Genomic DNA, 14,567 nt, shown 5'->3' on the forward strand with positions numbered 1-14,567 from the left:
AATATCCATGGCTATTGTACTGTTTTGTAGCAATGGTTTATATGGTGGTATCTTAGTCATAGAGTTTAGGGATGTAGGGACAGTCACATTTGACTTCAAAGGTTTGTTTAGTGTGAACTGATGATCAGTTTTAGTAGGGAGTGAGAGACAGTAAAGACATGTCAGAATATTTAGTTAGAGTCTTGTCCTCAAATTCCCATGTTGTGTTGAGATGATTTGTTAGAGGGTGCCGTTAGGAAAGTATACGGAAGCTTTATTTGACATGTAACTTTTCAGCATGTAGGTTTAGTCTATCAGATGACAGTGAGTGTTGTAGAGGATCTTGAAGAGCCCAGAGAAGAGTGTACTTACTGCTGTTATGAGCAAAGGCACCTTCTGAGTGGACTTGAAGGATTGGAAAGCTCTCTTAGGTTTATATAGCACTTTGGAGTAGAATACCTGTAGCTTACACACTAGCTCACTTGACTTTGATGGAACTGTGTGATAACTTAGTGGTGTTCCTATTATTCAGGTAGTAGACCTAAGACCTGTCAGTTGAAGTGTCTTAACTTGGGGACACTTGATACTGGTTTATTTAGACATGAACCTAAATTTTTGAGTTATGGCACAAGCTCTCTTAAGGGCTGTGGTGGTTTGAATGAGAAATGTCCCCTGTAGGGTAGGTTCACGTCTTCGAACAGTTGGTTCCCAGTTGGTGGCACTATTTGGGGGGATTTAGGAGGTGTGACCTTGCTGGAGGAAGTGTGTCACTAGACTTTTGAGAGTCTATAACCTCATATGTCTTTCAGTTTGTTCCCTCTGCTTCTGGTTTGTGGTTGAAGATGGGAATCTCTCAGGTTCTTGCTCCAACTGTGTGTTGCTGTGCCTCCACACCATTATGGATTCTCTTTGGAACTGTAGCTAAAGTAAACTAATGCTCCATAAGTCACTTTTGGTCATGGTGTTTATCACAGCAACAGAAAAATAACTACAAGGGAAAATCAAGAAGGGCAGCTGCCATGGACAAGGAGCATAAAAGACTGTTTTAGGTAGTTCTTTAGACCTGTTTCCTGTTGCTTTGATGTGTGCAGATTATTCAGAAAGTAAGGGTTGTTCTGGGCATTCGCTTGGAGTTTTCTGGGTAGAGGGGCTGAAGAGATGGATCAGTGGTTAAAAGTGCTTGCTACAAAACCATGAGAACATGAATTTGGATCACAGCACTCCACATGGACTTGGGACCCTGATATCATGGAGATGGAGACAGGATGATTATTGGGGCAACACTGGTTGCCAACCTAGTCAAAGAATCCTGCCTTAAATGAATAAGATAAAGAGTAATAAAGGGCACCCCACACTCTCCACTCGCCTCTGTATATACACAGGTGTCCCCCCACTTGTGTATATACTACATATGTGTGCACCACACATGATACATTTTTAATTCTTATTTATTCATTTAGTTAATGTTTTATTTTATTTTACATGTATGAGTGTGTTGTTTTCATGTATGTAAGTGCACCTGTGTCATGTAATGCCTGTGGAGGTCAGAAGAAGGCATTGTATCCTCTGGAACTGGGGTTATAGGTGGTTGTTAGCCGCCATGTGGGTGCTGAGAATTGAACCTGGGTCCTCTGCAAGAGCAACCAGTGCTCTTAATCACTGAGCCATCTTTCCAGTCCTACAAGTACATTTTTTTTTTAAAGAAAAAAATATTTTATGTGGAAAATTTTTACAGGTTTGATTTGTAATGACCTCTGGATGCTGATTTGTTTTTGTTGCCTTTACAGTGTCAAAACTACAGCTTTTGGTAAAGTTAATGAACTTTGTGAGCTAGCAAGTACTAAATCTGTCTTTAGCTTTGTGCAGGAAAATTATTTCTAGGTGGAAATAATACGGTTGGTACACATGGGAATTGTCAAACTTTCAGGAGAGGTGGGAGGTAGTATGAAATGGTTGTATAACTCTTAATACTAACTAATGAAGGGTCTCATACAATCTGCTTCCCAGCTTTGTGACCAGGAACAGAAACATGAGTGGAAAACATTGCTGGTTGTTAATTCCTGCTAAATTAAGAATTTCATCAGAGTGCCCATGTCTTAACTAAGCAAAAGACAATAACGAGAATCATCATCATCTTTTTTTTTTTTTTCCATCCCATTCTTTTTTTTTAAACTTTTTCTTCTGCTCCTGTCCATCCAGAGTTTGAAGGGATTGGGAACTTTTTAGGAATCTCCATGGGAGATGAGATGCTGTTCCTAGAACTCAAAAAGCACTGTCAGGCATCCTTACCACCAGGAAGAAGGTAGATTTTGTTGAGGTCCTACAGGTGGGCAGAGGTAGTACAGCTCAGTAGTTTCTAAGTAGAAGAGGCAAGAGTTGGATTATGTTTTTTTGGCTTAAAAAATCATGTTCACTAGTCAAGGTAGTTTGAAGACTTGGTAGAGAGAGGGGACAGTTTAGGTATGTTCTTCCCCTCTCACTTGTGTCCATTCCTTCTCCAGCATCTGTTTAGAACTTTCAGGACATATGCCATGGCTTCTGATAGTTTCTCATCATTTTGAGCTGTGATCTTTGTCTTCCTCGTGCCTCAGTCATACTTGTCTAACCCAGTATTGTCTTTATATTAATCTGTACTACTGTTTTCTTTTCAGTCCCCTTATTGTTATTAAAGGTTATAAGTTTAGTATTTCAGAATAGGTTCTTTTTTTATGAGACAGTCTCACTATGTAATCTAGACTGGCCTTGATTGAACTCAGTTTTGTTTTAGCCTCGTACGTGTTGTAATGATAGGTCTCTGCCGCCATATGTAGCTGAGAATGGGTCTTAACAATCTTCTGACCATAGTCACGTTTACCTTGATGTGATTCTATGCAATAACACATAGATGCTCTTATTAGGGATGAGGATTTTGATTTTTGTAAAACAAAATAAATTCCAACTAGATTAAGTAAATATAATAAGAATATATTCAAGCTTGTACTGATGTAGTGTTTTCTGATCCTTAACCCAAAGCCAGAAACATTAAAAGAAAACTTTTCAATTTTACCATATAACAACTGAACATTCTGTACATCATCAAAAACCAATCCACATTAGGCAAGGCTGAAAGACTATGCAAGCTGGGGCAACCCAATGAAGGGTAATATTTATATTTATCTTATATGAAAAAAGACTACACAAAAACAGGTACTAAATTCCAGCAGAAAAGGGAGAAAGGAGAAATAAAGCAGCTCAATAAGCATGAAAATGTGGAACAAGAAGAATCAAATAATACAAACAAAACTGAGGGTAATTTATTTTACTATTAGATGGATAAGAATTTTAAAAGGCCTACAAAATTCAGTGTTGACACTGAGCAGGACAGCCAGCAAGCACTGTCTTGGACAGGCAGTAATAGTGATTCATACAGTTTTTCTCCTGGACAGTCTGGTTAACATACAACACAGTTGAGCTTGCACACACTTTGACCCAGCAGTTCACTTCTGGGGACTCCTTTTGAGATCTCTGTGGAGCATCATTTGACACAGAGTATATAATTGTGGCAAATTGGATGAAACATATCTTCTGGTATCAATGCTTAATTTTGTATGCTTACGTGATAGCGTACGTTGACGATGTACTCATTCCTAGCAGTGTTTATTACTGGGAAGTTGTCTCTGACATATTCTTGAATGGAAGACAGATTGTCCAAAGGGGCTGTGTATTTAATGGGATCCTTGATACTAAAGTGTGCTCTCTCCCTCTGGGCTTCTGTATATGAACTGAGAACCTAGGATGATGGTATCCCTGGATTACCTCATGTTACCTGTTATTGTCTCTGGATGATGCATTTAGTGTTTCTTTAATGCTTCTCTGTCCACATACATCTGTGTGCACGTGTTACATGTTCAAACTGAGCATCATCACATTATTTTATTTTAGCTTTTGTTCTGTTGGGGGGGTGTCACCCAGGGTTTTGTTCATGCTGGGCAAGAGACTATGTTTCTGAGCCAAGTGTATCTCCACCCAAACAGATACCATTCTTTCTTTCCTTTATTTTCCAGATTTTTTTAAATTTCATGTGTAAGTGTCTTTGCCTGCATTTATATATGTGTACTACGTGAATGCCTGGTACCCACAGAGGAGAGAAGAGGGCGTAGGATTTTGAATAGTGTTTAGTATATGTGCAAGTATTTCTGATATGTTGACTTAGAGTCCTGTGGGTATAGGTGGGTTGTATGGTAGTTCTGTTTTTAGTTATTTGAGGGATGTCCATACTGCTTTTCATAGGGTCTGCACCAGTTTATAGCTGTACCAGCAGTGGTGTGTGTAAGTGGGAATGAGGGGAAAGTAGGGCAGTAAGTCCCTTTCTTCTGCTCTCTCCTCTTTAATTTTTTTTTTAATCTTTTTATCTTTTTGGAGATAGGACCTCCCTTTAGCCCCAGATGACCTGGAACTCTCTACATAGAAAAGGCTGGCCTTGAACTCACAGTCTTTCCTCATCTACAGTACTGGAATTTACAATACTGTACCACGATGCCGAGCTTTCATAATTTTATTTCATTTCATTTCATTTTATTATTTTGTGGCTAAATGTTTTCATTTTTGTTTGTTTTCCTTTTTCTTTTTTTTTTTTTTTTTTTTTTTGAGACAGTCTCCCCATAGCACCAGCGGCCTGGAACTCGCTCTGTAGGCCAGGCTGTTCTCTGTCTCATAGAGCTCTACCCGCCTCTGTCTCCTGAGTGCTGGGACTAAAGGCGTGCCCCACCATGTCCTGCTTCCATCTTGTATCTTTGAAAGCCAGATTGCCTTGACATCATGGCTTCTGACACCACTTTGAGCTTGTTGTGACTATGTAAATGTCTCTATGTATACTATCAATGAAAAAGTATTTCTGGGGCTTTATGCTCCAGGTTGATATGTTCATACATAAACCATGTAGGTTTTCTGACTGAAACTACTCATTATCTTGCTAGTGAGTAGTAGAGTATGCAATTGTTCCTACTTTACCAGAAGTACTGATACCTACTATTCGTCTCAAGATTAAATATTAGGAACATGGCCAAGGGAAACAAGGAAGACCCTATTTTGACTGTCTGAAGTTTCACCTTTCCGAACTAATTCTGAGGTGTTCTAAACATTTGTGTGGCTTTGTCTTTATAGACTGAAATCGCCAAGAGATTGAATACCATTTGTGCACAAGTCATCCCATTTCTGTCTCAGGAAGTAAGTAAAACCATTCAGCTATTAAAGTGCAATTATGTTGCTTTTCTGTTTGCAAATTAGCTAGTTTTAGGATGTTAATTTTATCACAAGGAACAAATGTGAAGAACATCTGTTACAGTTGAAGTATGTAAACCCTGCCATTCTGTCTAAGGCATCAAAGGCACACTGCACATCCAAGGGTACATGTGTAAGTGTTAACAGTGTAGTTCAACCCCAAATTCATTTCTTTCCGTAGAAAATTGCAGTTTTAAATCAGTATGAGCTTAAGAGCTCTTAATGATTCATGTTTCCCTTTGTGCTTTCTTGAGCTGATTTGAAAATCATCCGATCGAGGTTGAGAGTTGACCTACATGAAAGCAGGCATTTTGTTTGTATATCAGGTTCATTCCATGGAGAGAGTGGAAGAAAATAGTCATAAGGATAAATTTGTATTTTATACTCTGTCAGTCACTGAGTCATAGGCATAGATAAGCCACTGTATTTCAGTTGACCTTGACAATTTCAGAGGGAGCCTTCCATAGGTGTAATTTGAAATTGACTCAGCATTTTATTTCAGTTTTGCTTAGGAAGGTTATCTTCCTTCTGGGCATAGGCTAAAAAGTGCTATAATGTATTTTCAGTGTGTATAAAATAAATGGTAAGGGACTGGGGAGTTTGAAGTACTGGGATTGGTTACAGCTGCACTGGTCCACATTGATTGCTTCCAGCTTTTTTCTACTTTAAGTGACCTTGGTCTGTCCTGAATTCAGGCCTCCCCAACCGACTGGCTACACTTATATTTATGGGTAGAGCTGGGGAGTACACGAGGTGAGTTTTCATATTCTGAATTGAGATCAGAGCTCTCATTTCCTCTTGGAGGGTGAAACATCAAAAGACTTAAAATAACAAAATTTCTACAGATTTTCTAAAAATTGCTGATGGCTTTAGATTGTTATTCAGAGAAATTATCACAGACTTAATGTTTCAACTTTAAGTATTGAGATGGGAGCTTGATGTGCACAAATGTGCTGCTGCAAATCCTGTGAGCCAGGGCAGTCTTCCAGGTACTGGACTCTAGTGTATTAAGGACTGTAGTCACCATTCTTCCTGTCATTTTACCATTCCAAGCCAGAATCTCCACAGGAGTGAAGTGGTGATTGTGCACACACTTCAGAAACAAAGGGACACTCATCCTGTTGTCCTTTCTCTGTTCTGGGAGATGACATGTGTGAGGAACTGCCTGTTTGTCTTTGTGGTCAGAATGAACAAGGAAGTTCTTAGCTAGTGCTAATACGTTTTCTTCTCCTTGTTTTCAAAGCATCAACAACAGGTGGCCCAGGCTGTCGAACGTGCCAAACAGGTGACCATGGCAGAGTTGAATGCCATCATCGGGGTACGTGGCCTACCAGGTCTACCTCCTACAGTGTGTATCACCAGCTTTCATTTCTTAATAGTTTGATGGCATACTAATGTACATAGATAATAAGTTTGTGTAGCTTAATGAGGACTTACTTCATCAGGGGGCTAAAAGGGGGTTTTGGGTGTGTTCTGAGAGGTATAGGGAAGGTAAAGCATAAGGAAGAGGAGAGGGGAAACATAAGGAGGGGAAGAAAAACAACTTTTAAATGTGAAAATAAACAAGTATATCCTGTGTTTCTTAAAACCGTACTTGCTTTGTTAATGGAGTAAAAGCCTTAGTTTTAAAAAATACTTTACTTCTGTCTTACACTGCTCAACCACAGTGAGGTTAAAAATTAGTCCAAGGAGTTGTCTTTTGCTTGTAGAGTATGTGAACCTGTGTAACTGTTCACTTCTGCTTTTTCATGTGCGCCTTTTCATGAATATTTTAAGTGGTACACCAACAAAAAGTTCCCTTGCCAAGGAAGGATCCTAGTGCTCTCTGACCCTTCAGGGCTCACGTTTCCTCTGTAGTTCAGCTATTGCTTCTTGCTGAGGAAGCTGGTGACTTCTTGTCAATCACAGTCATTTACTTTGCCTTAAGGGATGTAGTGAACTGTGCGTTCTGTCCTTTTCCCTGCTTGAGTTTGACCCCCCACCCCCAACCCACTGCAAGACCTAGAATGGTTCTCATGTGCTCTGTTCCTTCCAGAGTGAAGGAAAGAATAGCTAAAATGAGGGAGGGGGCCTTCATTTTATTCATATGTGAATTCCTTATACAGATTCAAAATCATTCATTTATCAATTTATGTTAATTGCTTGTGAGAAGTTGCCCTGCTGGTTTTTATAGTTCCCTCAGACACTTTGTAATGATAATTAGACATGCTGCTGGAGGGATTAAGAGTGCCATAGTCCAGTGCTGCCACAGACAATGGAACCAGTTAATCTATCAAGGTTTAAAATTACATCCCCACTGGAGATGGGAAAAACACAAGAGCCAAGGAGGATTAAAGAATGAGCCTCAGCTTGAAAATTCTCCTTTCATCAGTTTCTCAATTGCAGATCTGCAGTTGGGGTGCCTGTGGTAAGCTATTGGCAGTCAATTAGGTGAAATAAACTGGGAGGGTGACCTTCATTTCCTTTTAATAGCTTTTTCCCTCTGTGAACCAGGGAGCTTCAGTGGATTTTCAGCTTAAATTTTATTCAAGCCTCTTTATTGCACTTGACAGCTTAGCTCTGCATAAACAATTCTCCCTCCTTCCCCCAGATCTGGGCTCTGTCTTTCTTTCCCTTCAGTATCACATTTTTGACTGTTACTTAGTGGGCTTTCTAATCACCTTCAGCAAAAACACAATTAGGTCTGCATTTGTCTACTGCCTTCTTTACCCCTTTCTTGTGTAATCAGTTGCTTTATTTCAGAGATTAAATCAAATATTCACTGTCATTCTTTAGATGTACCATGTTTGATTAGCAGAGGCTAATATCGAATTGTACTTGTTGCTGGAGCATAGAATTTTTTTAACCCAGATGAATAAGGATGGAAAAGCCTGTTTTGATTAAAGGAAAACATATGCAAAGTAGCTCTCAAGTACCCTACTCAACTTTGTGGAACATGTTTGTTTTCTGATTGGCTCTAAATTTTTACATGTAATTTTTCTGGTTTTTTTTTTTTTCCCCCTGACAGTGCTGGAGTTTGAACCTGGGGTCTCACACATAACAGAAAGCACTCTACCAGTGAGCTACATGCCCAGTTATATGTAATTTTTTAATAATAAAACTCTTGCTGTTAAATTCTCAAAGACACTGCCCAGCCCCTGGGAATCTTTGGATCTCTACTTCAGAAAGGGAGAAATTGTATTATCCCGTTACTTATAGTTAATGCCCCCTTTGAATGAATAGGAAAATAAAAACAGGTTATTTTAGAAGGGCCGATGAATTGCTAATTTTATGAATGGCTTTAGTTCAGGAAAAAAATGTTGAGATTAAAAAGGCAAATTATCTCTGATAACATAGCAACAATAACCCAAATTGATGAATTGGGCCCAGGGCAAGGGTTATGTATGCATTATGGTGTATTCAGCTACCTGGCATGTACAGTTTTTAATCATTGAAATGTTGGGATGGGTATATTAATTTAGGTCAGAGGCTCTTTTGAAAGTTGGCAGTGATCAGTAATAACCCCTGCCTTTAGTTTCATGCTTTGGCATATTCTTGATTTGTGCTCGAAAGGAATTGTATACATCCTGGAAAATCGGAGCAGCATAAAATTGGGCTGACAATTCAGTGGACCTTTACACCCCTTCACTGAACAAGCAGTGTGTCAGCCTATTTCTCTAGAGAGGAGGTAGCTCTGGGAAACTCTCTTCCTAACAAGGCAGCTGTTTGCAGAATAAATGCAGCCTGGTTTGATAGCAGCTGTCAGTATTGTTCAGGGACATCTTAAGGTAAAGAACAATGGAAGAGGCCAAGCTCTTAGTCTTCTTTGACTTTCAGGCTAAGAAAAGAAACTAGACATCTTTTAAAAGTGTGAAAGATCATGAAAGAGTACCTTTAAAATGCAAATGAGCCAAAACCCTCTCACTCCTTTTAAGGTACTATCAAGGCCCTTGCTGCTTGCTTGACAGGGCTAAAGATATTCAGCAAATCTGGAAGGAGCCTGGGCTTCTCAAGGACACCAAGCTATTGGTGAACTCTGCTTGGGTCCTCGGCCTCTGGGTACTCCTGAGCTAGAGGAGGAGAGGTACTTTTTGTCTGTCCTTGAGTGAGTGGTACCCATTTCTTACTAGCATGTTCTCACCTGGCAGAAATGCTAAATTTTAATTCTTTTTGAGCTGTCTTCAACTTTTATATAAAGTACTGATATTTAAGAAAGAACATTCACATAGTTGATTTTTGAATAAACTACTGAAATGTTTCTGTTGACTTAAGAATCAGCTTTGATAGCAAATTTCATGGCTGGCAGAATAATAACTGTAGCACTATGTTTTGAATTCTGCTTCAAAAAAGTGTCTTCTAATGTGTTCTTTGTAAGAATGCTGAAGATTTTTACTCATTTATTTTTTAAATTTGCTTTTGTTTCTTGCGTGTGTACAGTGTGTGTATTCATGTGTGTGCACACCATACTTGTCCATTCACCTGCGTGTGAGGACAACTTTAGAGTTGATTCTCTTCCACTTTTATGTGTGTTCTCTGAATAGAACGCTGCAGCCTTTCAGGTAAGTACTTTACTGCTGAGTCACTTCACCTGCCCAACAAGGGTTTGTAGTGCAGAGATTTTTTTTTTTTTTTTTTTTTGAGAATTTCATTCATGATGTTAAAAATAAAATCTGGGGTCCCAAGGACTCCAGCAATACTACACAAAGAGCACGTGAACACAGTGAAAGTAATTGACAAGGCAGCTTTTACTTTGCACCATCAGATTTCAGGAAGTACACCAAACCAGAAGTTTGGTAGGTTTGCATCCTTATATAAGAGTGCTGTGTCTTTTCCGCATTCTCACAGTCTTTCCCAAATGGGTAGTTCAATTTAAAAGAATTGGCACAAAGGAGGGGGAAGAAGGTTGGTCAAAGAGGACAAAGATGGCCCTACACCATCAGGTCCTTCTGATTCATCATCACTTTTTTATAAACAAAAGTCAGGGTGTGTGTGTATACAAGGGACTAAGAGCTTAGAATTCCTTGTGTCATAAACCAAAAATTTTACAAGGTTTTAAAGAAAAGGCTGTTTCTTACCGTGAGTCCTGTATTTACATCATTTCCATTCCTCTCTCACCCCTTCCAGCTCTTCCTATGTACTCCTTACTCCCTTTCAAACTCATGACCTCTTGTTTAATTACTGTTACACACGCACCTCTACTGAATCCATTTATTGTTGCTGTTTTGTACTTTTGCTTAGAGCTGACCACTCAGGATTGGATAGCTATCAGGGGGCTTGTCCCTAGAGTAAACTGATTCTCCCTCTCTCAGCAATCATTGATTGCCTGTGGCTCTTCATATAGGAATGGGACTGTTTTAGTTTGTTTCTCCATTGCTCTGACAAAATGACCAATACCAGCTTGGGGAGGAAAGGGTTTATTTTATCTTACATCTCCTGGATTACAATTCATCACAGTTGGAACTCAGGGCAGGAATCTGGAGGCAGGAGCTGAAGAACAGACCATGGAGGAACAATGCTTACTGGCTTGCTCCCCTGGCCCCTGCTCAACCTACTTTCTTATACAACATAGGCCCACCTGACCAGGGGTGGCACCACCCACAGTGGGATGGACCCTCCCATATCACTCAATAATCGAGGTGATGGCCTCACAGACATGACCACAGGCCAGTCCAATGGAGGCAATTTACCACCTGAGGCTCCCTCTACCCAGATGTGTGAAGTTGAAAACTAAAGCTGTCCAGCACAGGGACCTTGTGAAATTTCCCCTATCTACTTTGGCATGTCAGTTGGTGTCATTCTGCGGGCCCTGTTTGGACAACTATAGTGCTGAGATTTTATGTGCACAGCTTTTCCTGTCATATATGGATGATACATACAGCAGCAGATGTCCTGGTCCTTTGGCTCTTCCAGTTTCCCTCCTTGATTTATTTCCCTGACTTTTAGGTGTAGGGGTTGTGCTGTAGTTAAAGCAGCTGGGACTTGACACCACTCAGTTCCTTATTCTCTATTTCTCTAATGCAGAGATCTTAATAGGCACAGGACTAATTGGTTCGCATACAGCCACTGTTTGTTAGAAAAGATTGCATTGTGGGACAAGAACTCATTCATTCAAGATCTTGTTCTTGAAGTTAGAGCCATCTTTACACTTACACATTCTTCAAACTTTAATTTGGGATTTTTATTAAGGACTAAGAAAGCAAAATCATCCTATAGTATGTTATTAGTGGAATGGCTAAAGGCTACTTGAAACAGGAAATTAAGAGTCTTCAAGATGACTTCACACTTTCAGGGATTGGAACTAAAAGCTCTTTTTCTGCTTTTTGAAATTAAATTGAGATTTCAAATAATAGTCTCAGATTATATCACAAATAATTAACTCTAGATCTCTACATGATATAAAGCTACATAGCTGTACATAATGAACATAAGTGTGTTTTTTTTTTTTCTTTATATGTTCTGTGTAGTGAAATGCACAAATCTGGTGTCTAGCCTGATCACTTGTGATCACTTGTGATATATCAAGTATTCAGACGTCACAAAGTGTAGGTGATTTCTGTTGCCCCAGCAAGTTCTCTGTGCTCCCTAGTCAAGATGGTTGGGTTTTTTTTTAGTGAAAAATAATAGAAACTGAGTACAATTTTCTCTTAGAGAAAAAATTGCAAGGTTGTAGTTATTTCTGACCACCTGTTCCCTAATTTCATGGTATTTGTTGAGGAACCCAAGAGATATACTGCAGTGCCCCTATCTGTAGGTAGATAATAAATATCTTCATAACTTTTGTGGGGATAAAGCCTTCACTCAGCATGTGGTCTTGGCTTGCAGTTTTGTGTACTTGGTTTCTCTGTGTGCCTGTGCTAGATCTGTGTGTGTAGTTGCCATGCCTTTGGGTATGGCCCTGTGAGTACAGTTGCTCTGCAGTTGCATCCATCACATTAGTGACCTTTATATGAATTTGATGTGTTTGAGTGTATTGTCTTACAGTCTGATTCAGCGCTGAAAGAGCCTTCGTTTGCCTTTTTGCCTTTTTTCCCTCTCCCAATTTGTTTTTGCAGTGTTGGGGATCAAATCCAGGGCCTTGTGCATGCTAGACAAGCACTCTACTAATGAGCCACCTCCCCAGCCTTCCCCTTCGCTTTTGATAAACATACTCTCAATTCACAACCAAGGATAGACAGAAACACACTGAGTATAAAAATGTGAAGACAGAACAGTGTTGACTTCCTTACTCTACAGCGAGTATAGGGCCTTTGCTGACATAGTTACAGAGACCATTGTGATGAGTTGGAAGGAGAGAGATAGAAGAGATGACCAAAGCAGTGTAGACTTCCTCTTTACTATTCACAGAATGCCAGATCTTTTGGTAGTAGTCTCGGTGTTTACTGTTAGTTATAAGGAAATTTGGGGCTAATTTCAGCAACTTTGTTTTTCTTTCTAATTTACTTGTATCTAGTATAACATATTTTCCATGAATATAACTTCTGCTAAGATCCATGGTGGCTTCGGTTACTGGTTAGATGTATATATTCCTGCTTCATAGGAAACTCTATACCTCTTTATACTTGAAAACATTATGTGCTTGATTTCTTTGTGACATGTTTGTGCAGGGGAATTATGTTGTATATGTGTAGGTGATGGCTGTGAATACAAATTAATGGTGTATCTGTAGAAGGAAGAGACTATATGCCTAGGATAACAAATTATAGACCTAAAGGACACTCACCTGTTGCATGAGATGAATGGTTTCAGGATTAGCAAATTGCTGGATTATTCTTCTCTTTTGGTCATAGCTGTCCGCTCTCTATGCAATTGTAGTGTGTGAAGTTTAAGAGGATGAGGCTAGCTGATTATTCTTAGAACTGTGCAGGTAATCCCCAGAAAGCCTGTCTATAACCCAGCTGTGAGTGTCTTTATAGGAGAAGAATGGACATCCTGTTGAAGACCCAACAGCTGCAATAAACCTAGGTGTTCTGTTTCCAAAAACTTAAATTTGGTGAGAAATCTTCTACTTAAATTCCGGCTGTCCAGTTCTTGATTGACTTTGCAAATACAGACATGCATTGAAATTCCACCTTTCCTGCCCCCTCCCTCCTCCTTTCCTCTCTGTTCCCTTCCCCTTTCCTTCCCTGCCCACTCAACTCAACAGCATCTCGCCATGTAACCCAAGCTGGCCTAGAACTCAGATCTGCCTGCTTTAGCTTCTCTAGTTCTAGGATTACAGGTATGTTCCACGATGCTCAGCTAGAAATTGTTTCCTGTGCATCCTTATTAAGCATCCTACTTAAGTGGATTTGGTTAAGTTGATTTGATTTGTAAACAGTACAACATGGTGTCTCTGATAGATCTGGAGCTTAGCCTTACTCCTTACTATCTGAACTTTTCCATAGTCATTGTGCCTCTGCTTTTTAGGAAAATGGCTATTGCATACATTTCTTTAGTTTACATCTCTGGTGCTGTTGTGTGAATTTTAGACAATTCCTCAGCATGAGGCATCTTATACTTATTTGCTATGAATTTTTAAGAGGGAGAAAACAACTCCAAAATAGAAAGTAGAGTACCCCATTTTAAACCACCCCCCCTCTCTGTAATTTTTTTTTTAATTGGGAGTACAGTTCACATTTAAAGTATACAGTTCATTAGCTAGTATAGTCACAATGTTTACAGCCATTGCTATCTCATTCTAGAAAATTATTGCCATTGAAAGAAACCCCATATCCATTGGCATTGACTCCCTGTGTCCCCTGTCCTAGCTCTTGGTGGATAACAATTGACCTGTTCTGAATATTTTATATAAATAAATTAATAAGTAGATGAATAAATTAAAAATATAACTGCTTATATTTGGTTATTTTTTAAGTATTTTTATTGTTTTTATTTTATGTGTATGAGTGTATTGCCTACATGCATGTAAGTACACCCATGCCGTGCAGTGCCTGCAGAAGTCAGAAGAGGAAGTCAGATCCCCCAGAACTGGAGTTATGGACAGTTGTTAGCTGTCATGTGGGTGCTGGGACTCAAATCTGGGTCCTCTGCAAGAGTAGTCAATGCTCTTAACTGCTGAACCATCTCTCCAGCCCCTGTATTTGTTTCTTTTACTTAATATAATGTTTTCAAGATTTTCCTACCTTCTAGCATGTACCAGTATTTCAGTCCTTTCATTTTACTTTACTGTTTTATTTCTTTGAGATAAGGATGTAGCCCTGGCTGGCCTGAAACGGTATGTAGACGAGGCTGTCCTGGAACTCCGAGATTTACCTGCCTTTGTCTCCTACGTGATGGGTTTAAAGTTGTGTGCCGCTGTGCCTGGCTACTTTATTTTGGGGGACAGGGCCTCATATAGCTCTGTCTGGGCA

General features: G+C 39.5%; 1 protein-coding gene across 11 annotated transcripts in view; it reads left to right on the forward strand.

The window, feature by feature from the left end:
• Tle1 (TLE family member 1, transcriptional corepressor) overlaps positions 1-14,567 on the forward strand; it is a 99,972-nt gene that overhangs the window by 26,358 nt on the left and 59,047 nt on the right. For 5 of the 11 annotated variants that reach the window (XM_008835081.3, XM_008835082.3, XM_029564495.1 and 2 more), the window contains exons 5-6: positions 5,122-5,184; positions 6,482-6,586. The exons of 1 other annotated variant lie outside the window; for it this stretch is intronic. In XM_008835081.3, the coding sequence (XP_008833303.1) occupies positions 5,122-5,184; positions 6,482-6,586 (168 nt within the window). The remainder of the gene's footprint in view (positions 1-5,121; positions 5,185-6,481; positions 6,587-14,567) is intronic. 5 more of the 11 variants (XM_008835083.3, XM_008835084.3, XM_029564496.1 and 2 more) reach the window with 1 other exon arrangement.

Source organism: Nannospalax galili, unplaced genomic scaffold, assembly GCF_000622305.1.
Source record: "Nannospalax galili isolate Female #2095 unplaced genomic scaffold, S.galili_v1.0 scaffold296, whole genome shotgun sequence".
NCBI classification, from domain to species: Eukaryota; Metazoa; Chordata; class Mammalia; order Rodentia; family Spalacidae; genus Nannospalax; species Nannospalax galili.